The sequence below is a fragment of the Lampetra planeri genome, chromosome 50 (genome assembly GCF_965212315.1).
Source record: "Lampetra planeri chromosome 50, kcLamPlan1.2.h2, whole genome shotgun sequence".
In the NCBI taxonomy this organism is placed as follows: Eukaryota; Metazoa; Chordata; class Hyperoartia; order Petromyzontiformes; family Petromyzontidae; genus Lampetra; species Lampetra planeri.
The window spans coordinates 2,603,712-2,626,498 of NC_136156.1; the positions used below are offsets into that span (position 1 = coordinate 2,603,712).

General features: G+C 47.5%; 1 protein-coding gene across 1 annotated transcript in view; it reads left to right on the forward strand.

Annotated features, from left to right (window-relative positions):
* UST (uronyl 2-sulfotransferase) overlaps positions 1-22,787 on the forward strand; it is a 137,066-nt gene that overhangs the window by 97,759 nt on the left and 16,520 nt on the right. The window contains exons 4-5 of the mRNA XM_078616225.1: positions 5,514-5,593; positions 22,094-22,247. Coding sequence (XP_078472351.1) covers positions 5,514-5,593; positions 22,094-22,247 — 234 coding nt within the window. The remainder of the gene's footprint in view (positions 1-5,513; positions 5,594-22,093; positions 22,248-22,787) is intronic.

The window sequence follows — 22,787 nt, forward strand, 5'->3', positions numbered from 1 at the left end:
TGTAATGTAATCTTGATTTGAAGTTTTCGTGACTGCAGGAATCCATACTCTTTGCTTCTTTTGGTAAAGTCACGTAGGTAGAAAAATAAAATAAAAAATAATATATCACGACGTTTCGATCGCAACACAAGCAGTCGTCCTCAGGCAGAATAAATAATCCAGCAGTGGAACTGCTGAACCAGCGAGAGAGCTGTTACAACAAGAGGTTAAATATGTGGCGAAGGGAAAGCTGGTTCAGCAGTTCCACTGCTAGATTATTTTTCCGCCTGAGGGACGGTCGCTTGTGTTGCGATCGAAACGTCGTGATGTATTATTTTTTATTTTATTTTTCTACCTACGTGACTTTACCGAAAGAACCAAAGAGTATAGCTGTAATGTAGCCAAATCAAGTGCAGAATGGCGTTTAATTAATCTTTTTTAGTCTGGTGGACATTCATTGATGGTGGATCAGAGACCACCAACCTCACTGCACCTGAAAAACCCAGTTTAATGACGGGGCTGCTGGAACCCGGAATTAGGATTTGCGCTTTCAAAACGATGTCGGCTCAGCCCTCTGACCTACCGGGGCCACTCGGCAGCTCCTCCGTATAATGAATGTGAACGCTGCTCGTGATTTACATTTGTAATCCCTGCACAACGTAGAATATGTATTCATTATTGGCCGCTGAAATGTAGGCATCTCTAGGGGGGTCCCCCACGCACGCCCTGACGAATGTTCCTTATTATTCACTTGTTTTCAGTGAAAGCATTGGCGATGTCTTCCTGTGGGGCAAATCGCCTAGGAGAGATTTTTTGTGTGTTTTTGACTATTTTGTCAACATGTAAATCAGGCCCCCTGGTGTTTTATTTCTTTACGGTGGAGTACTCTGATTAAGTTCACATTAGCATGCGACAATGGCGTAAGGAAAATGCAATGCCATACATTTCTGGGTAAATTTTTAATAGGGGGGGGGGGGGTCCTGAGGGTGGATAGAGTGGCGGTGCCATGGTTAGAGTGCTGGTTTTTACCGCGCCGCGCCGTGAACCCGATGAACTGAGCTGAGTTCCCGGCGACGGTCGACATCGGTGGCGAGTGTTGTTTTCACCGGCGCGGGGTCCTCCTGCCCCGCTCCCTCGTCAACCAGAACTGTGACCAACGGGGTGAAGTATAACCAAGCAACCCCCCCCCCACCTCCCCATGACCAAACATGGCATGGGGAGGCCTTCATCCAGCAGTAGATCGACAAACATTGTTATCTATCAAAATAGAGTTAATCTTCTTGGTTCTTTCGGTAAAGTCACGTAGAAGGGAAATAATAAAATAATAAAACTAGAACATAATAATATACAATTCTCACGACGTTTCGGCCACAACGCAAGCAGCCGTCCTCAGGTGAAGAACAGGTCTGTTGGAAATACAGCGTCTGAATGAAAACCACCAAGCTTGGCAGCGTATATAATATACGCTGCCAAGCTTGGTGGTTCTTCACCTGAGGACAGCTGCTTGCGTTGTGGCCGAAACGTCGTGAGAATTGTATTTTATTACGTTTTATTGTTATTATTTTATTATTTCACTTCTACGTGACTTTACCGAAAGAACCAAGAAGATGAATTCCTGCAGTCACGAAAGCTTTAAATCGAAATTCAAAATAGAGTTGCAGGTAAAGGTGCGTGCGTAGCCAGGCTGTGGCGTGCCAGGGGTACGGGTGAATCTCAATTAACACCGTGGAATTCCCTGGAACAAGACGAAAACAAAGCAGGCCCTTGCGGCAAGCATCACGGCCCCGATGGGCTTGCCCCTGTTGTGATAAATGAGCATGCGGGTTAGGGGCTATAAACAACGCCTTGCGGTACGCGAGCGTGAAATACTCCACCCAATTAAATAATTTTCATGTCCACAGTTGCTTCGGTCCGTGCCTCCTTATATGCACTGTTTGCCGAGCTTGTATCCATTCCGTTGATCTCTTTTGCCCGAGGTGTTTGTGTTGATTGTTCTAATTATACATTATGAAAAACAAGTATATATCATCAAAATTGGTGGTGTGCTTTTGCAAAGCTGAACTTGGTAATGCAAATGGACACAATCGACAACACTGTGACGGCAGAGCTGCGGTTAAACACCTGATGGTGCTAGGTGTAATCTACAGCGAAACTTAGAATGTAAACTTGTCAGAATTTAGCTTTTTAACAATAGTCAATTTGGAGTGATGTGTTTTGCCCGTGATGTGACAACTTGATTTGATTTTCCCTGTTGGGTGAAGGAGGGCACAGCTGAAAATTGCCATGGTACCGACACGATCTAACCCAAAAGTTGAATAATTACTGTACTGTGGCCTCAACAAGAAAGCTTTCAATCATTGCGCACTACCTGCTGCACCACACTTGTTCAGAAAGGGCCATTAATTAAGAGGACGGAGAGACGCGTGCCTGGAATTACAATGAGAAGATGGAAAGAGGAAGACATGAGAGGTGGTGGTGGCTTGGTGAAGGCCTTCATCCAACAGTGGATTGACCATGGCTGATGATGATCAAGATAACACTCATCCATTAAAGCTCATTTTGGATCATCAGCATCTGTGATTTAATCGGACATTATGGCAGCAGTGTAGGCCTAAGCGATGTTGGAAGTCGCCGGGGTTGGGTCGGGATGTCCCCTTGATTTTACCATCACCCGACGCTCTTGAGAAATAAACCCCCTTGTTGAATTGAGGCGACAGAACTGGGAGGAATTAACTGGGATTTCGTTGGCATTGATGAGGTGAGTAGGAAAGGGGGGAGCTTCCGAGATTTTTAAAGCTTGGCAGCATTGTCTGTCAAAGAGGGAGAGTTGACAGTATTACGGAGGCATGGAATTCTTAGTCTGTCCAGGAATAATTTAGCAAATGTATGCATTGTTTTACATTGCTGCATTGTTGCTTTGCATTTTGTTATATAATATTCTCGAGAATGCTCCTCGCTTGCTGGCCTCACTATCTATTAACCCATCATGACCCAATACATTTAAATTGTATATATATTTGATCTTTGGCACTGTGCACGCATTTTAAATTGTAGTCTATATTTTCCTAAAGTTATTTCAATTGTGCTCTCAGCATCGTGTCACGACACGGGGAAATTTGCATTCAGAGCTCGCTTAGAAAGCCGTGCAACATTGCGCCCATGTTAGAGAGCGGCCTGTGGAAGGTGATAACATAGAACTACTTCTGAGGCCTCTTTAAGTGCACTTCCTCAATTGATGGTGCCACCGTTCACTTATTCCGTTCAACGATTTTCCTCCAAATTGTGATAAAGAATTCCCATTTACATATTTAGGCCTCGGATGTGTAGTGTGTAATATTAAGTGCAAAAAATAAATGAATTTTTTTCTTTTTTTGCTGCGGTCATCGGTGACGAGTCTCGGACCGTCATCTCGCCCCGACCTGAGCACCTAGCTTCACCTTGAGTGGCTGCCTGCATTTGAATTCAAGATTTCACAACGTGTCAGAGCTCAGTGCAAGCCACCTATATTTCACGTCATTTTCAATGCCGCTGTGTTTTTATCGCTGTTGGCAGTTATATTCATATTTTTACTTTCCGCTGAACAGCAAAACACATCTTTCCCATAATCCCTATACGGCCAACTTTCCCAGAACGCGCACCATCTTGTCAGATGTTGGAAGCCTGGGCCTGGTGAAGTGCTTGGATGGGTGACCACCGTGCACAACAGGTGTTATAGGCTGCGACGCTACGTCGTGCTCAACAGAGGTCATGGGCGGAGTTTTCAGGGGGGGGACACATATTCTTAGGTTTTTTCTGTAAGTCACGTAGGTAAAAAATTAAAATTAATAAAAGTAAAATATAAATAAAATAAAAATCACGACGTTTCGGAGGCAACACAAGCTTCCGTCTTCAGGTGGAACCGTCACAGCACGATAGCTCACTTGATACAGCTATCGTGCTGTGACGGTTCCACCTGAAGACGGAAGCTTGTGTTGCCTCCGAAACGTCGTGATTTTAATTTTATTTTAATTTTACTTTTATTAAATTTAATTTTAATTTTTTACCTACGTGACTTTACCGAAAAAACCTAAGAATATGAATCCTTGCAGTCACGAAAGCTTCCAATCTAGAATTCAACTGGAGACCTTTAATTTATTTTAAGCAGTTTAAAATAAAAGATTGTGAATTAATTATTTGTATGCATTTTGCGATTCCTGATGCGTGGGACGCAGCAAACCCCTGCCGCCCCCCCCCCCCCCCCCAAATATAGAAGTCAAACGCCGCCTATGGCAGAGGTCGAATGCGGCAATTTCCATGCAATTTTTGTTCATCTTCTGCTGGGTGAGGCCCTCACCGTGCCGCAAGCTTCGTGGTGGGGTTCATTTAACCATACTTCACCATGCCGGTCAGTCCGGGTTGGTGATGGTGACCGAGCATAGATGTGAGCATAGGACAGTACAACTATGGATTTTTGTCGCTCTGCGCTTTGCTGCTCACAGCGTAGGCTCTTGTAATGTTAAATTTCGATTTAAAGCTTTCGTGACTGCAGGGATTCATCTTCTTCGTTCTTTCGGTAAAGTCACGTAGAATGGAAGTAATAAAATAATAAAAATAAAACATAATAAAATAATTCTCACGACGTTTCGGCCACAACGCAAGCAGCCGTCCTCAGGTGAAGACCAGGTCTGTCGGGGAGACAGTGATCGGACAGCTGTCTCCCCGACAGACCTGGTCTTCACCTGAGGACGGCTGCTTGCGTTGTGGCCGAAACGTCGTGAGAATTATTTTATTATGTTTTATTTTTATTATTTTATTACTTCCCTTCTACGTGACTTTACCGAAAGAACCAAGAAGATCTTGTAATGTTGTTATTGTCGGTCTGATGCTGCCCATTGCTGGGCAAAGGGGGGCTCCCCATTCTCTCCCCAGTCCTCTCCTTCCCAAGTGCCTCCTGTCCAGTTGTGGCCCGCTGGACTGGGATGTCATCTCGCTGCTGCTGTGCCCTCCGCTGTCTCCCTCTCTGCCTCCCTCCTCTCACTCCACTCCGTCGTTAACTTTGTCGCTCGGTGGCGAGATGTCATCTACCTCGCCTGGTATGCAGGAGGTCGCGGGTTCGATTGCGGCCCTTTACGCCCGTTGTATGTTTGGAGTTTGCTTGTTTCTCTCTCCCCGTGGTCGCGTGGATTGCTCTCCCTCCACGTTCAGAAACATGCATTTGGAGTATTTGGCTGCTATAAATTTCCACGTGATGAGCCACTTCGTTGAGCTATCATTTGTGGCCAGATCACTTCTGAAAAAGAACTACATAGTTCAGCGGGCCTTACCTGGTAAAATAAAAAATAGTTTCGTTTTTAGTGCTGCCACATTGCAAATCCATTTGTATTTCTTTAACAGCAGCCTCAGTGACACCCCTATTCGTCATTTTATTTCCACCATTCCAAAATCCCTATCTCTTTGATGCGTACAATGCACAGTACGGCGTCAGGCGGCGTATGACGGCGGGTGGTGACCCGTGGAATGCTCACGGCGGTGTTTCACTCTTCCTTTGTCTGCAGTCGGAGCTGATCAAGAACGTGAGTGGCCTGGAGAAGCCCTTCCTCTTCACGAGGCACGTCCACTTCCTCGACTTCACCAGGTGCTCACCCCCCCCCCTCCCCCCCCGGGGCTCCGGACCGCTCCGTTCGTTGCCAGCGTGTAAATTCATTTTCACTAGGAAGTTGCCCAAGCCCAAGCCACAGCAGCGCGCGCACGTGTTTATCGTTCTGGAGGTTTAGCGTAAATGTACGAATATACGTTGAACTTCTTTCGCACCGTACGTAGCCAACCGTGCTAATCGGAGGTGACGGCTGGGGGGGAAGGACAACAAACTAAACACGAAAGACTGAAGAAGCCAAACTAAAGGAACGTATTTCAGACCTTAAGAAGAAGTGAGAGAAACTTCCAAAGAAATGTCCTTGACGTTTGCCTTGTAAATGATTTATGTTGCAGGCTTGTGAGTGGTATGAGGCCGTATCACCCCGCGCATAAACAATGTGGCTTTTATTTTCTAAAATGGGAGCCCTGGATTTGAACCTAGTGCTGGATTTGAACCAAGAATCTCAAAGGTGCTGGGCTCAGAGCTCTGACATTGGCATAAGCATTTCTGTTCCTTGAGTCACTTACAAATTCCTCCCAATCTGCCCTTAGAAACCTTCACAAAAACCGACAGGCAAGCGAAAACAACGTGGACACAAACAAACCAACGCGTTGGAGCTGTGTAAATAAACAAGCGCTCTCCGCCACACGCAAGCACCTTGATTGGTGCCCGTTCAGCAGCAGTAGAATCAAGAACCGCACTTTATTTCTTGTTTACAATGTACGTTCAAGCTGGTCACGTGTAACTTTGACAAAGCACCCGGCGTGCACATCGGAAGGTCGTGAGTTCAACACCTGGTCGGGGGGGGGGGGCAGAGGGCGGGTTAATGCACACCCACAATCCTGGCAGGTTTCATGAACAACAAAAATTCGTATGCCACTTTTTCTTTCAAAGACGTTCATATTTAACGCTTCCGTGACTGCAGGGATTCGTCTTCTTGGTTCTTTCGGTAAAGTCACGTGACTCTATCGAAAGAACCAATAAGACGTTCATCTTGTATTGATCCGCGGATGGACTTGCCTCTGCCCTAAGAATGTATAAATTAAAATCACTGGGGTCAGGTACAGCGGCAAAACATGAGCACCCACCCATTGATCGGCATGCGCCCATCCTGTGGCCGCACTCGGAAAAAACAAACCGGGCAGCAGCATCTCATGGGTGGGGTGGGGGCGGCTCCACAAAATATCAGCTCAGATTCTAAACAACAACAATGAGCTCATCGTCACAAATACAATCGTTATCTTTTTATCTACAGCTTGCCTGCAGCCGTCTTGTCTCACCCCGCAGTGTCTGTCACCTGTCACCATCCTGGTTTGTGTCCGCCCCCCATTCCTGCCTCATCTGCTGCAGCCCCCCATCTCGTTGCACCTCCGTCTCGCGTTGACATCTCTCTCATTGCACTCCACTTCTCTCTCTCTCTCTCATACCCATCTCTCTTCTCCCCATCTCTTGAGGTCTCTGTATCTCGACTGACGTCTCACTAGAAGTTTTATACATTTTAAAGGAGGTGCCCCCTCGCCCCCACTGGGCTAGCATGGGGGCGGTGGGGTGGTGGGGTGTCGGCAACCAAAACAACAACAAGGGTTTCCATTTGTTTCGAATTTGGTGGGGAAAAAAACTCAACCTTTCAAGAGCCACAATGCACTGTGATTAATGCGAGAGGGTGGCCATTGGTAAATGACTGTCACGAAGCAGCAGTCCTCAATGAGCCGCACGCAGCTCCAGAGCTGCAGGTTGCCGATCCCTGCCCACGGTAAACTGGACTTCCATGGTGAACTGGACTCCGATGGTGAACTGGACTTCCATGGTAAACTGGACTTCCATGGTACACTGGACTTCCTTGGTAAACTGGACTTCCATGGTGAACTGGATTTCCATGGTGAACTGGACTTCCATGGGGAACTGGACTCCCATGGTACACTGGACTTCCATGGTGAACTGGACTTCCATGGTGAACTGGACTTCCATGGGGAACTGGACTCCCATGGTAAACTGGACTTCCATGGTAAACTGGACTTCCATGGTGAACTGGACTTCCATGGGGAACTGGACTCCCATAGTAAACTGGACTTCCATGGTGAACTGGACTTCCATGGTGAACTGGACTTCCATGGGGAACTGGACTCCCATAATAAACTGGACTCCCATTGTAAACTGGACTTCCATGGTGAACTGGAGTTCTATGGTCAGGGGTCGGCAACCAAAATAACAAAAAGCACAATTTTTTAATTCGAATTTTAAGAGGCCGCACTGCACTCCTCTTAAAGAGTCGCACGCGACTCCTGAGCCGCGGGTTGCCAACCCCCTGGGGCTCGCAAAGCCTCCTCTGCCTTGGCGCTGAAGGTGCTGACGGCAAACAGAGAAAAATCCACGCCAACGCTTCTCCGCTAGGAGAGCCCCAACGAGACTGCCCCTCTGCACGCACAGTTGTCGGCCGTAGGAGATTTCTGGGGAACCTTGAAAGTGCCGCACTATTCTCATTATTTGTGTGTTTGTTCCACGGTGTGTTTGTTTTATTTGATGCCCAGCTTGGCGAGGCCCTTCAAAGGCTGCCCAGTTTGGGGCCTGCCTCAGCCTTATCCCTGCGTGTACTAAAGCAGTCTCACAGCTTGCCTGTCAGCCGGTCACACGTGCTCGAATTTATTCGCTCGTCCCCTTGGACGTGAGGACGACAATCGCCTGCTCTTCTTTCAGGAACTGTTGGTGGGATTTTTTTCTTGTTGCATCGTACGCAAGGCCGAGTCCTTTTTGTACCCACGTCCTCCGCGTGTGTTCTCTGAAACGTTCGTGCCACGCCGCACGCGCTGGGCCGACCACGGGGAGCGGGGCCGGTGACCAGCGAGAACGCCGTGACCGACGCGCGCACTCGCAGACGGACAATTTAAGTTGTCATCAATGTTTCGAGCGTGGATTTACCGAGTGCCAACGCCCCACGACCATTATCTCGAGCTGCAAGGAGGGTTGGGTGGTGGGGGTGTTAATTGTGAGAGCCTGGGAAGAGGGAAGAGGGAGGAGGGAGGAGGAGGGAGAAGGGGGAAGGAGGAAGAGGGAGGAGGAGGACATCACAATGGAGGAGTGATGAGATCGCTTCGTAGCAGCGTTGATGCCCACATTACTGAGTGGAAAATAAAATAAACAAATGACTGGAGCTTGGGGGGGGGGAGGGGGAGGAGGGGTTGTGCGTGCTTCCAATTAACATTAAGACACATTGATTACGCCGCTCAATTTGCATATCCCTTAAATTAAACAAATGTAATCGTTTCCACCACACTTCATTTGGGCTATTAAAAAAAAAGCAGCACGTGTGATTGTTTTCAAATGATGTGTTATGTGCGTGGAATGCAGCTGAACTTTGAATTGTAGGAACTGGAGCGTTGGGGAACGCCCCCGCTTTCCTCAGCAGATGAAAATAATCGTCCCCGGCGTGTTTTCGGGTTGTGCCGCATTTTTTCTTCGGCACGGTGCCCGACGTTACGCTCCGCGTCCTCGGAGCTTCTTTGAAATCATTAGAGAGCTACACAGCAAAGACAAAGATCCCTCCCGTATAGCCTCAACAGGCTGTTGGGACGCAGAACGGCACACGAGGGGGTGGGTGGCCAGCACCACACCCGGCCACCTTTGTCTCCCCGACGGTGATGTTTACACACAGCACCAGGTAGCCATTTGAGGCTGAGTAGACCTAGGGGAGGCACAGGACCGGTTCAGATAATTGCCACTGGTGTTGGCCGTCGAACTCTGGTCGCGGGTTTGTCTTGGAGTACGTTAACCGCTGCGCCACCGCTCCCCTACTCGGCACAACCGCGAACTCATACGCAGCGGGCAATGAGACTGTTCAGAGTAACCTGGCATGTCACGGATTCATTGGTACGGATCGATTCTTACACTCAACGCGACACGCGTCAGAGTGTGCGTGTGTACGTGTGTATGAATTCCTTTTGACTTACGCAGGTTTCAAACTCAAATTGAATAGTAATTTCGTGTTCTTCTGCGCTCGTTCCACCTTGTATGTATGTTGAACTTATCTCGCCAAACCCGCACTGTGGTCAGATATCATTCGCAGCCCACAGTACGTGCCCTTGTCCAGCAGCGAATGGACAATAACGGTCCGTACCTGTGCGTATATTCCCGCATACCTCTAGTTAAGCGGAATTTATTAGACGCAAAGAACGAGGCAGAGGAATGTACTCGAGAAGTGGGCAAAGCAAACGAGACGCTGCCTAACGAGATGAACAAGTATCGACCCTTCGAATTGAATTCTGGTCCTAAATCATCCTGAACGGCGTAGCTTGTCGGAGATCTACGATTTTTTTTGCAGCTGACATTATGGTTCCCGTTGAAGCATTGGGTTTACCGTATAAATTGCACACATTTTATTCTGACTTCCCGTATCTTGTCCTGACGATGCTTGACATAGTTTCGAGTGAAACGTCGCGTCCAATTGCCACATTTCGGCGTGAGAATAGTCGCTCAACTTAACCGGTGCGCTAGCTGAAGCAACAATTCGTAATCTCAGCACGTGTTGCTTATATCAGAACTATCCAGCTTTTGCCGTACATACGCACGCACTTATGTTTAAAAAATACGACGGCAGCGTGAATGACAACAAAGGCTGGTGGGTTACTTCATTCCCTCTGTGTGTTGGTTGGAAGCCATTTGCGCAAACACACAAGTCTGAATAAACAAACACAATTACATGTTAGGAATCGTAAATTCGGGTAACCAATTAGATTTATTTACTTGAATTGCAGTGGGGAGGTGATGACGTTGTTGTTGTTGCTGTTGCATCTGTTTATGAATTGTTTGTGTGCGTAACTGTTTATCCGTTTCCAACTTAAAATTGCACACAACAGCTTGGGCTGAACGTTTTTGGTTCACCTGCAATGATTGCCCTTGGCATTTCCGCCCTGGTGTGTGTGAGCGTGCGTGTGTGCGTGCGTGTGTGTGTGCGTGCGTGTGCATGCATGTGTGCGTGCGTGCGTGTGTGCGTGCGTGCGTGTGTGTGTGCGTGTGTGTGCATGCATGTGTGCGTGCGTGTGTGTGTGCGTGCGTGTGCATGCATGTGTGCGTGCGTGTGTGCGTGCGTGTGTGTGCGTGCGTGTGTGTGTGCGTGTGTGTGCGTGCGTGTGTGTGTGCGTGTTTTTCCTTCCCGTTAGCAACCTTGTAGTGCCATTGCCCCATCTTTATTTACGAACCCTGCCTAATCACACGATAGCCAACTGCATTAGCATGCCACCGACTCATTAGTGCGGTCGCCTTTTTTAAAAACATGTATACATAATGTGATTAGTTATGTTTCGTTCGTTACCCCCCCACCACCCGCACCTCCCGATAGGCACGGTTGGCTACGTTACGGTGGTGCGAAATAAGTTCAACGTGCATATCTATGCGCCCCACGTTTTGTGGTAGATGTTTGCCAAAACGATACTGAATTAACCATTTGTTTTTAATCCAGACAGTTGTAAACATTCAGCCACCAGACGAGTGCAAGAAGACAAGTGGTGTAATGCTGTTCAAGATAAGACTTGTTCATTTATCGGTTGGCAGGGCGGTGGCGTTGTGGTAACCGCAAGAAAGGTTCTGCGTTTTAATCCCTAACTTGGGCATGGAGTTTGTGCGTTATTCCCCCTGTTCTGCGTAGGTTTTCTCTCGGTTCTCTGGTGAGTTAAAAACCACGCACGCAATGTAGTTGCTGTTCAAGTTCATTTATTAGGTATAGCCCTGTGAGCCATTCGGCTCTTGAATCGGGTGCAACCGCAACAAACAAAAAAACAAAAACATGAACAAGAAACATCTTAAAGTGACTATGCAACAACTGAAAATCCAGGGAAAAAAAACCAGCAAAAATTCCAGAAAATAGCACCGTACACGCCAAACATCCCAATGTGGCAGGACCCTCCTGAGAAGAGAGAGAGTCTTTTGGACTCGGCGTGGCGTCGTTGAGTAAATGGCTCCCTATTGAATTTCGATTTAAGGCTTTCGTGACTGCAGGGATTCATCTTCTTGGTTATTTCGGTAAAGTCACGTAGAAGGGAAGTAATAAAATAAGAAAAATAAACATAATAAATTAATATAATAATATAATAAAATTACCCAATATAGTAAAATAATAAAATAATATGATATAATAAAATAATATGATATAATTCTTTTATTTTATTATCTTTTATTTTTATTATTTTATTATTTCCCTTCTACGTGACTTTACCGAAAGAACCAAGAAGATGGCTCACTATTGCTCGGTAACTCTTCACGCGTTCAGTTTTTTGTAGGTATCTCCGTATTCACTTCTAACTTTTAAAATTGACGACGGCGGCTTACTGGAGCGAACGTTTAAACTCCACGATGCCGGTTGTGCACCGCGCTTCTCCGAAGGGGACAACAAAACGTCCACCGCCGCTTTGCCAGTGGCCGTGGGAGTTTTATTTTCATAGCCGATGCCAGAGGAAATGTCAGCGACGCTCAACGCGCCCCCAGCCTCCTCCCCGTGCTGCCGGTCGCGGTGAAACGGCGCGCCGCCTCTCCGCACGAGATACTCGCCCAGAGACCGCTTCCTTCCTGCGGTACAGTGTCACCATCTGTCAGACGGGGCGACACGACTTCCGCGAGCTGACTTGTGGGACTGCCAAAACGTGTGGCCGTTTTATATATTTTTTTAAAAGAACGTACTCCCGTGGGACTTTTCTATTTTGTACCTTTTTTTTCTTCCCTTTCTGCCACTGCCACCCCCCACCGCCCCCCCCAATTGTATCCCGATGTTGCTATTGTTACTGCGTCCATGAGATGAGGAACTCATCCGTGACTCCCCCAGAGCGGCGCGACCGTTTGCGTTCGAGAACGGGACGGCTCCGCGGAAGCGGAGGCGACAGAGCTACCCCTGAGAACCCTTCGCGTGTAAAGGGCAGCACCTTCTTGCGCGCACTGCTCCCGAGAAGTAACGTGCGTTGCATCGCGCGCGCTTTCAGATGCGCTTTTGCGGTCGTCTGGAACGCTCTTCCTTCCGATATTAGGAAGCTGCTGGAGCTATGCATTTTTAAATCATCATCTAGATTGACAAACTAATTTTTTGTTAAATATTTTTTCGTGTTTAATTTGTTGCCTTTCCCCCGCACCCCCAATTAGCACGGTTGGCTACGTACGGTGCGAAAGAAGTTCATCAACGTGCACACATTATAGTCAAGCTGACATCTCAACTCCCAGAGCTGGAATGCAGCCAAATTCAGCGCAGAACCAAACGTTACGCGATGGGTCATTAGTGGCCGAGCTGAAACCACCAACTCACGACACTTGACGATCTAGTACCCAGTTTAACCGCAGCTGTTTGGCTGGGCTCGAATCCAGGGTCTCAGCAGTGACTTTGAGCTGCCACCTTCAAATTTGCGTGGAGTTTTTACAGAAGGTGCCATTCGTTGCTCTCACTATAACCTCCTCCCTCTCTCTCTCGCTTGCTCGCTCGCCTCTTTCACCGTTGTGATCCCAGCGCAGGGCCGTATTATCCAGTAGGCGACAGTAGACACTGTGTCTATGGCCTACAAAAACTAAAAGAGCTAACGATTTTTTTTTTATTACCCTGTTTTTTTGTTGTTTGTCTGGTCTAAAAGGTAACCAAGATGTCTTCTTGAATAAGTATATTCATATAGCAAGGATATGCACAGTGTATAGATACACAGAGGCAGAGTCATGTCAATTGTGTTTTTTCATAAGGTGAGAGAAACTAACATGAACTTTTCGAGATTTTTTGCATTTCAAAATTAGCAAATAACAAAATCACATGGTGTTTTTCGCAGAATCTCATTCTCAATAGAGCGGCGTTGTTGTGCTACGCGTGAAACAAGCGAGCGGCAGCGGCGGTAGTAGTAGTAGCATGGGCAGCAGCAGCAGTATCACCTGTAGATTGTTATCACTAAGGCCTACGAAACAGAAGTTCCTATGGTCTACAAAAATATCCTTAATCGGGCCCAGTGTGGTGCCTTCAATAATCACCCTTCTTAGTATGCACACTCTGCTGTGTGTTTGTGTTTTTTGTTACAGTTGCTTCCATCATGTGTGGCTCAGTTTCCACGGCATCGTCTTTATTCAATCATCATTAATAAATGAGGGATGCTGCAGGAGTGTGATAGTGAGCACACTTAACGTACAACCCAGAGGTTACCGATTCAATCTGAACTCCTGGCGCGGAAGCTGCATTGACGGTTCAGGTTTCTTGAACGGTGGCTAGGAGATGTTAACTACCTCGCCTGGTATGCAGGAGGTCGTGGGTTCGATCCTAACCCCGACGCCTCCTGTATAGTAAAACCTTGGATTGCGAGCATAATTCGTTCTGGAAACGTGTTTGTAATCCAAAGCACTCGTATATCAATATCAGTTGTGATCACGTGACGCTCGGCAGACAAAGCGTATACACGTGCGACTCGTATTGCAAGACCTCGCTCGTTTATCAAATTAATATTTATTAAAACATTTTGCTCGTCTTGCAAAACACTCGCAGACCTAGTTACTCGCAATCCAAGGTTTTACTGTATTTGGAGTTTGCGTGTCTCTCTCCCCGTGGTCGCGTGGATTTTTCTCCCGGGTCCCCCGGGTTTTCCCCTCCACATTTAGAGAATCAACGTCACACGTTTAGAGTATTTGGCTGCGATACATTTCCACGTGATAAGCCACTTCGTTGTGCGATCAATTGTGGCCAGGTCGCATCTTTAAAAGGGCTGTATAGCTCAGTGGGCTTTACCTAGTAAAATAAAAAAAATAAACATATTTTAAGAAATAGTTTCTTAAACGCTTCCACCTCTCTCCACTGAGCAGACTTAAATGTGTTCAGAAGTTGAGTTTATATTTTCTATCGCTTTTCTTTTCCCCCCATTGAAACAAGAGCCCGGTACAGAGCGAGAGTGACAGGCAGGGGGGGGGGTGGTGTACAGACATCCAGCGAGTGACAAATCCTGGGGGTCAGGTATCCACGGGGTAGGGACAGCGTTCACTGACCTACTCGCGTAGGAGGGGGAGGGGGGGGGTCAACGATCGGAAAGTTTATTTTAAGTTTATTTCATTTAAAGTTTCTTTCCCAACTGAGTAAAGGCCCCATTGAGCTTAAGAAGTGACTTTTACAAGGGGCGACTCGGTCGGCAGATGACACCGCAGTGAAGTCTGCCGTCAGCTCGCGTTTACAGCGGTAAAGTTTGGGTATTGCCACCAAAAAAAGAGAGGGCAGAGTAACCCTCCAGAGAGGGGGTGGGGCTCTCTTAGAGCCTCCCTCTGACGAAGCCACGTCCGCCAGCGGTGGCGTGAGCACAGCCATTGCAGGGCTGCTCCTATAACTCGCGTGCGGTCACGTAGCGAGTCAACGTGCGCTCGGACGGGAGTTAAAATAGCCGGGAGTAAAAAAACACGCCAGCAATTAGTGAGAGGTTGTATTTGTCAGAAACAGTTTTTTAAAAATGCTTTTTTTTTACTGCTGCTCATATATAGTTTAACGACGCTTGACAATGCCCCATACATCAATTATTACTTTGAATAACCCTCCGGGTATCCACCTGCCAATCATTCACAATCATTACGGATGTGCGGTAACTGGCAAGCCTTTGAAAATAATAACGTTTATGTAATACTCAAAGGGTTCGGATGTTTAATTTTTTTTATTGATATCTTCTTTTCTGTACTTAATGCATTGCCAGTGATTGTTAAATTGACTTGGAAGCATTTATTTATGGGACGAGTAAGTGCAGTAGAGTGAATGATTATCATTACAGAAAGCCTCATTCATTTGGCCTCAGCTAAAATTACTTCCCAGCAATAAAAATTTCGCAATCATTTGGATGTGCAGTGTGTATGTGTGCAGTGTTTTGGATGTACCCTATGTATGTGTGGATGAATAAATGTATGCACTGCATGTGGCACACACACATGTGTGTTCTGTATTTGGGATGTGTTCCTGATTTTAACATAAACATTTTTTTGCGAAAAAATAATAATCATAAATTGAGCCGAGATACGACATTTGAGATTATCTAATTGCATTCTTTTGTTCCGGAGTGGTCGGAAAATTGTACGTCATAATAAGTGATGTAATTTCATACTCTTTGGTTCTTTCGGTAAAGTCACGTAGGTATAAAATAAAATAAATCGCGACGTTTCGGGTGCAACATCAGGTGGGAAAACATGGCCTGCTGCTGATGCAGACTGTTTTAAAACAGTGATGATGGACGCTTGTGTTGCGCCCGAAACGTCGTGATTTATTTTATTTTCTACCCACGTGACTTTACCGAAAGAACCAAAGAGTATGGATTCCTGCAGTCACGAAAGCTTCAAATCAAGATTGATGTAATTTCTTACATCACTTAAGCGCTTATCCCACTGCAGGTGGTGCCACGTGGTGTCACGTGGTATCAGGTGGCTTCACATACACGTGCTGTGTCCTGGAAGGCGGCTTTTTCCGTAGGTACTGAACCGTATTCTCTCGGTTAAAAAAAAACCACACACGCGCACCTTTTTTATTTTCAAAATCATCCAAAAGTTTTTGGGTGCGTCTTACTTTCCAGAGAGCCGTATAATCCAAGAGACGTGGTATACGAGCCCACGTCTAGGATTTCATCAAGTATATGCGCGTCGATTTTAGATGTATTGCAGAGTTTTTATTTCTGAGGTGATGCGGGCTGCCGATTTATCGGCAAAGCTTTTGACGGGCCGACACCTGCTCTCTATTTATAAAAGCCCCCGCGGGGGGCCAGGCATTTAAACGGTAGCGGCACAGCGTTCTAAAAAAAAATACTGAGATTTTGATTTCCCCTCCTTGAATCACGGCTGCTGAGCGCAGGGCCCAAATAACCCAAAACGTCAAGCGGCCAGCAACGAAAAGCGGCACATTGAGGGCTTAAACAAAGAACCAAATGGCATCGTGTGCAGAGTCGCCGTCGTTACTGCCGCCACGTTTTCTAACCTAACCCTCCCGCCAGATCCCGTGGCTTTTGCCGAGCAGGCAAGCGCCCTCCAAAGAATTGCCCGATCACCGGTATCCCGCCGGGGTATTTAATACACGAGAGTTCGCGCGTTTCTTGAGTTGAGCGAGGGCTTTGGCGACTTGTGGGGTGGGTGGGTGGTGCGGAGGAAAGAGGCAGTGGGAGGGGACACTGAGGTCGACGTGGAGACGTGTGAAGAAAGAAACAGCAAAGTGTTGTGACAGGCATCGTGGTGAGTGGGTGAGCGTGTGAGTGGGTGAGCGTGTTGATGTGACCTGCAGTGTGGTGAGTGGGTGGGTGGTTGAGTGTGTGGCTGTGACCTGCAGTGTGGTGAGTGGGTGGGTGGGTGAGCGTGTCATTGTGACAGGCATCGTGGTGAGTGGGTGGGTGTGCGTGTCGTTGTGACCTGCAGTATTTGGCGGTGGTTGAACCGTGTGCACGGTGAGACAGGACAGTCGGTGTCCGGTACACCGAATCCTCAGCATGGGTGGAGGAATCCGCGTGAATTTCGTGGAAAGACTAACAATGGTCGTAGCTCGCGAATCTCCCAGTCTCCACTCCCGGGAAATGTTGATACGCATTTCAGGAGAATGGGTGTGGGGGAATTATATTCTGGAGCTCAGCTCCGGGCAGCTTTGCCCTGGTAGTGGTGAAAAATAATGACAACGAGGCGACTGACCGCCGGTGAGTGACTGAGCGTGTGAATGAGCGAGTGAATCTGTGAGTGGCTGAGCGAGTGAATCTGTGAGTGACCAAGCGAGTAACTGAGCGAGTGAATCTGTGAGTGACCGAGCGAGTGAATCTGTAAGTGACTGAGTGAGTGACTGAGCGAGTGAATCTGTGAGTGACCGAGAGCATGACTGAGCGAGTGAATCTGTGAGTGACCGAGAGCGTGACTGAGTGAGTGAATCTGTGAGTGACCGAGTGAGTGACTGAGCGAGTGAATCTGTGAGTGACCGAGCGAGTGACTCAGCGAGTGACTGAGCGAGTGAATCTGTGAGTGACCGAGCGAGTGGCTGAGCGAGTGAATCTGTGAATGACTGAGCGAGTGAATCGGTGAGTGACTGAGCGAGTGAATTGGTGAGTGACCGAGCGAGTGGCTGAGCGAGTGAATCTGTGAGTGACTGAGCGAGTGAATCGGTGAGTGGCTGAGCGAGTGTATATGTGAGTGATCGAGCAAGTAACTGAGCGAGTGAATCTGTGAGTGACCGAGTGAGTGACTGAGCGAGTGAATCTGTGAGTGACCGAGCGAGTGACTCAGCGAGTGACTGAGCGAGTGAATCTGTGAGTGACCGAGCGAGTGGCTGAGCGAGTGAATCTGTGAGTGACTGAGCGAGTGAATCGGTGAGTGGCTGAGCGAGTGAATATGTGAGTGACCGAGCGAGTGACTGAGCGAGTGAATTTGTGAGTGACCGAGTGAGTGACTGAGCGAGTTAATCTGTGAGTGACCGAGCGAGTGACTGAGTGAGTGAATCTGTGAGTGAGCGAGCGAGTGGCTGAGCGAGTGAATTGGTGAGTGCTGGATCATGAGTCGCCCCAGTGGCCCTTATGCCCCTGGCTAGTAGAGACGAGGGGGGGTTGTACTGTAGGCCACAGGTCACGGCTCCTTCGCTCCGCTTCCACCCCCCGCCGAGTGCCCTCGACCAGACTGCACCGTCAGTGCCACCACTTCGTGTCCCAGTTGCGGTGACCATCTCCTGTTCTTGTGCAACGATGGCGATCTGCCAGCTGCCTCCGCAGTCCTAATACAGACGGCCCTCACAGTGCCCCCCACCCCACTCCTCTCGGTATGAATGTGTGTGCGAATTTAGTGCCCGATTGTGCCGCGTGAGTTGTAAAAAGGGCATCTTTAAATGGATCGCCCCCAATGAATGTAACAGGGTGATCCGTTTATAGATACTCCACAAAATGCGAGAGGAGAAATTACGTTTGAAAATGGCATTCTCTATGAAAGCCTCCACAGGCTACACCTATTCCGTACCCGCGAATCTCGATACGGACACTACATCTCTTAACACCCCTCTGTAAGGCTATTGGAGCGGTATCTTCTGTCACACGTCATTCAATCGCCTGTATATCCGTGTGTGCGCTACATTTTAGTTCAATAGTCACCCTACGTCAGTCTAACGTTTCTCTAACTTAAGCTGTAATTGTACCATGATCGGTCGAAACATCATCTGCCCGAGCTGACTCGTGTCACAGGGAATGGTAAAGTTTAACGTAGATTTGTGTCCGCAATATTTTCGATACCTCAATTGTTTTTACTTCTGATTTCTACGTTACTGAGAGCTCTACTTTATTTTATGTTACTTTTGTCAGTTTTGGTGACCCCAGGGTCACCGTCACAACGAGACTGTGCTGGCATGTTTGAGTTCTCACCACGGTTCAACAAATTCAACTTGAAACCCGAAACCTGCAGAGTTAAAAGAAAGAGGATCCACACTCTGTAGCTACAGCTACAGTTATTTTGCTGTCCATTTTTTACACCTGATGAAGGAAGCTCGTGTTGCCTCCGAAACGTCGTGATTAAATTTAGTTGTTTTCAATTATTATATTTTATTGATTGTTTTACCTACGTGAAAGAGGATCATTGGAGATCGGCAGGGCATCTACGAATGTGTCAATCTGCACGCCTCTGGGCCGTTTCGCGGATCACTGTTCACTGCGGAGTGGTTGGTCCACTGCTTGGAGCGCCACGCACTACGGACCCGGCCACCTCGGTTCGATTCCCAGCGTGAGCTAACATGAGTGGTGAGCGATATCTGAACCGTGGCCGAAGTCGCTCCTCGCCAACCGGCACTCACCACCAGCATGGTGAGCCACCATGACTCACGCGGCGTAGAGGAAGCCTTCATCCAGCGGTGGATTGACTTTTTATGTTTCATGTAAAATTTCATTATTGCTGTTTTACACAATTTTCTCAAATAAGCTCTGCGCGTGTGTGCGTGCGCGCGTATGTGTGTGTGCATTTTACGAATCCTGCAGCATTTCGTACGGTTCGTTGATGAAAGCGATAAATCAACTGCTCCAGCTGTGGGCACAGCTCATGGGAAAAATAAAACGGGAGAAACGAAGTGGATGGTGAAACGAACGCAAACGAACAGCACGGGAGGAGGCATTTGCTTGTTGTGCAAACGCGCGGTGGATGCTCATTCGGCAAACCGGAAGAGCAAAAAAGAAATCGATCCCTTGGAAATGTCCGTTGAGATGACGAGCGTCAAAATAAGAGAGACGGGAGAAGCAGAGTAGGGAAAAGGGAGTGGATGGAGAGAGAGAAAACAGCAAGCGAAGCTATGTGTTGTACAGCCACGCTGCTTCCTGTTTGCATAATGACTTGTGGCAGGTCATACTCCAACCACAAAAGGCAAGAAAGATCTGAAAAGATCCCCAGGAATATAATGTATCGATTTCAGCGGCTGTAGTCTTCACGAAGTTGCGTAAAACACGCCGGTCAATTTGAAGGGGGTTTTTTTTTTTCACTCCCTCCTCTTTACTTTTCATTGCGTTTTCCCTGCGCTTAAGATATTTCACTTCGCTGATTTTGGTGGCTTTTAATCAAGAGCGGTGTGTGTGTGTTTTTTTTGTGCATTTAAAAAAAAAAGTCTTTCAGCCATCAATGAGAGATGAAAGCATTCCATATTTAGACTTCTTATTAGGCCACGAAAACAGTAATTGCACCATTCACCGCCCGTGTGCGTACGTATTTATATATTTCACGCTGATTTTTCAAAAGCTCGCGTTGCAGATTTACCTGCCTTGGAAATATAACGTTACAGTGAAAACACGCAAGTTGAAAGGTGACTTTTATTACGTTTTGCGAAATGGGCATCGCAAAGTTTATTAGGGCATTTTTAGTTTTACCTCCGCTGTTTGACAGTTTTTGAGCGACCGTTTTTTCCCCTCCCTTTGTTTATTCTTTTTTGTCGAGGGGTGTTGCAGTTACAACGTTAAACAAAATTCAACGTAAGTCATGCAAAGCGTTATCCCAATGAACGTGCCAGCGTCGTTCCCGCTGTCCCATGCTGACTGGGACAGCACAGCCAGCAGATGCAAGAATCGAGAATACGCTTCCTTTGTACCTTTGAGCGCGTCAAATGCATGGGTGGCGGCGGGGGGGGTCTTATCAGATTGGGGAAAAAGTGTGGATCATCATCAGAGTTGTTTATTTTTGTTTGCATTTTGACTGCTTGTGTTGTGGTTATTACAAACATGATGCCTTGTATAAAGGTGTCAGTTTTTGTACCAGTTGAAAGGGTAAAAACCTATTACTAAAAAGTGTGGAGTTCGGGTCAATATCAGTATCCGAGACACTGCTTTACCAGGCACCGTCTGACATCAGTTACACAAATGTTGCTCTGACATACAACGGGAGAAGATCGGTGTGCATCAAGGCGAGCTCATCGTCTGCGATGCGCTCGCCTTCGTGCGCGCCAGGCGACGAGCTGTATATGAAAGCGAGTTCAATTAAATTACTGCGACGTTCATCGGGGCACGGTGTGGCAGAGGTCGCAACCGGGTACCTGATACCCGTACCCTACCCGATACCCGGCTACCCGTACCCGGCCAGGTACGGGTACGGGTACCCGTTTGTGACCCTGGTGCGGCCGGGTACGGGTAGGCCGTGAGTCACTGGTGAGTAACCGTTTGTCACTCATTTCCGGTAGGGTGTGGGTACGGGTAGGGAATCAAAACCCGTTTGCGACCTCTGCGGTGTGGCGAACGCGAAAACAAAAGAAAAGGCATCGTGCATCAGAGGTGGATTAAGCCCCTTGGATGAATTCACGTACAGAGTATGTAAAACGAGGGTCCCCTTTTGTGACAACATGGAGGCGATTGGAAGTGGAAGAAGTAGTAAATAAAGTTTCACAGTTTCGATTTAAAGCTTTCGTGACTGCCGGGATTCATCTTCTTGGTTCTTTCGGTAAAGTCACGTAGAAGGAAAATAATAAAATAAATACTTTATTATGCTTTCTTTTTATTATTTTATTATTTTCCTTCTACGTGACTTTACCGAAAGAACCAAGAAGAAAAACGTTTCACAGATCACACTCTGCGGTGTTGTGATCCTGCGCAAGGTATTCACATCGATCACTTACGTGCTGCCTCCTGACATTTGTTTCAATTGACAGAGCCGTGTTTAACTATCCTTGAATTTGTTCAAACAATCAGCGGTTTCCTGACACGGGGCTGCGCCGTCATTCCACTGTGATTTCTAGCGCCCGGAATCGGCGCTGCGTCACACACATTTCTCGTCAGTCCGAAGCGGGTTTTCCTTTTGAAATGAAACTCAAAGAGAAATCCCAAATCCCCGCTCGTACGCGTGCACATTAGCGGCCGTGTTGACACGATCCTGTTAGCTGCCGATATTTAATCATTTCCTCTGCCAGGTGGTATTTCCTCTGGCGGATTTTCACAACCTCCCCCCCCTCTCGAGCCGTTTTCGCTCACCCAGCGGTTTTGTTTCTATTTATTTTATTTTCTCGCGCGCGGTGGAAGGACGTGACGTCAGCGGGATTTTTTTTGTTTAAATTTGTTTTGCCTTTCCCTGCAGGTATGGCGTGGAGCAGCCAGCTTACATCAACATCATCCGCGACCCCATCAGCCGCTTCCTCTCCAGCTACTTCTTCCGCCGGTTTGGCGACTGGCGCTCGGAGCAGATCCACCTGGTTCGCACGCCGGGCATGAAGGATGACGAGAGGTTCCTGGTGAGGGGGGGGGCGGCCGTTTGCAACCTGGCGAACAAGTTAACGCGCCGGGTGGAGATTATGATTACACGGCGCCGGTTTGCGTGAAAGGAAAAGTTCAACCCTGCAGTGACTCTCTCGCTCCACTGATGGTGGAAGGGCCTCCACTAAAGAACAGTTCTTCTTGGTTCTTTCGGTAAAGTCACGTAGAAGGGAAATAATAAAAATGTGAGAATTATTTTATTATGTTTTATTTTTATTATTTTATTATTTCCCTTCTACGTGACTTTACCGAAAGAACCAAGAAGATACGTACGTACAGTAAACCTGTGCACGCGACGGGGGGCTGAAGACTGAACGCTTCGCACAGATAGATTCAAGGATCCATTGCTGTAACGCCATCCCCTGACCATCCTTGTGGCCCACGCCGACAGCACCAGCACTCTATTCACCAGGCTCAATCAGTCTTAAGTTTGATAATTGGTTCTTTACCCTTCTATCTGGCAACAAAACTGACACCTTTTTACAAGGAGTCATGTTTGCATAGACCGCAATACCTGC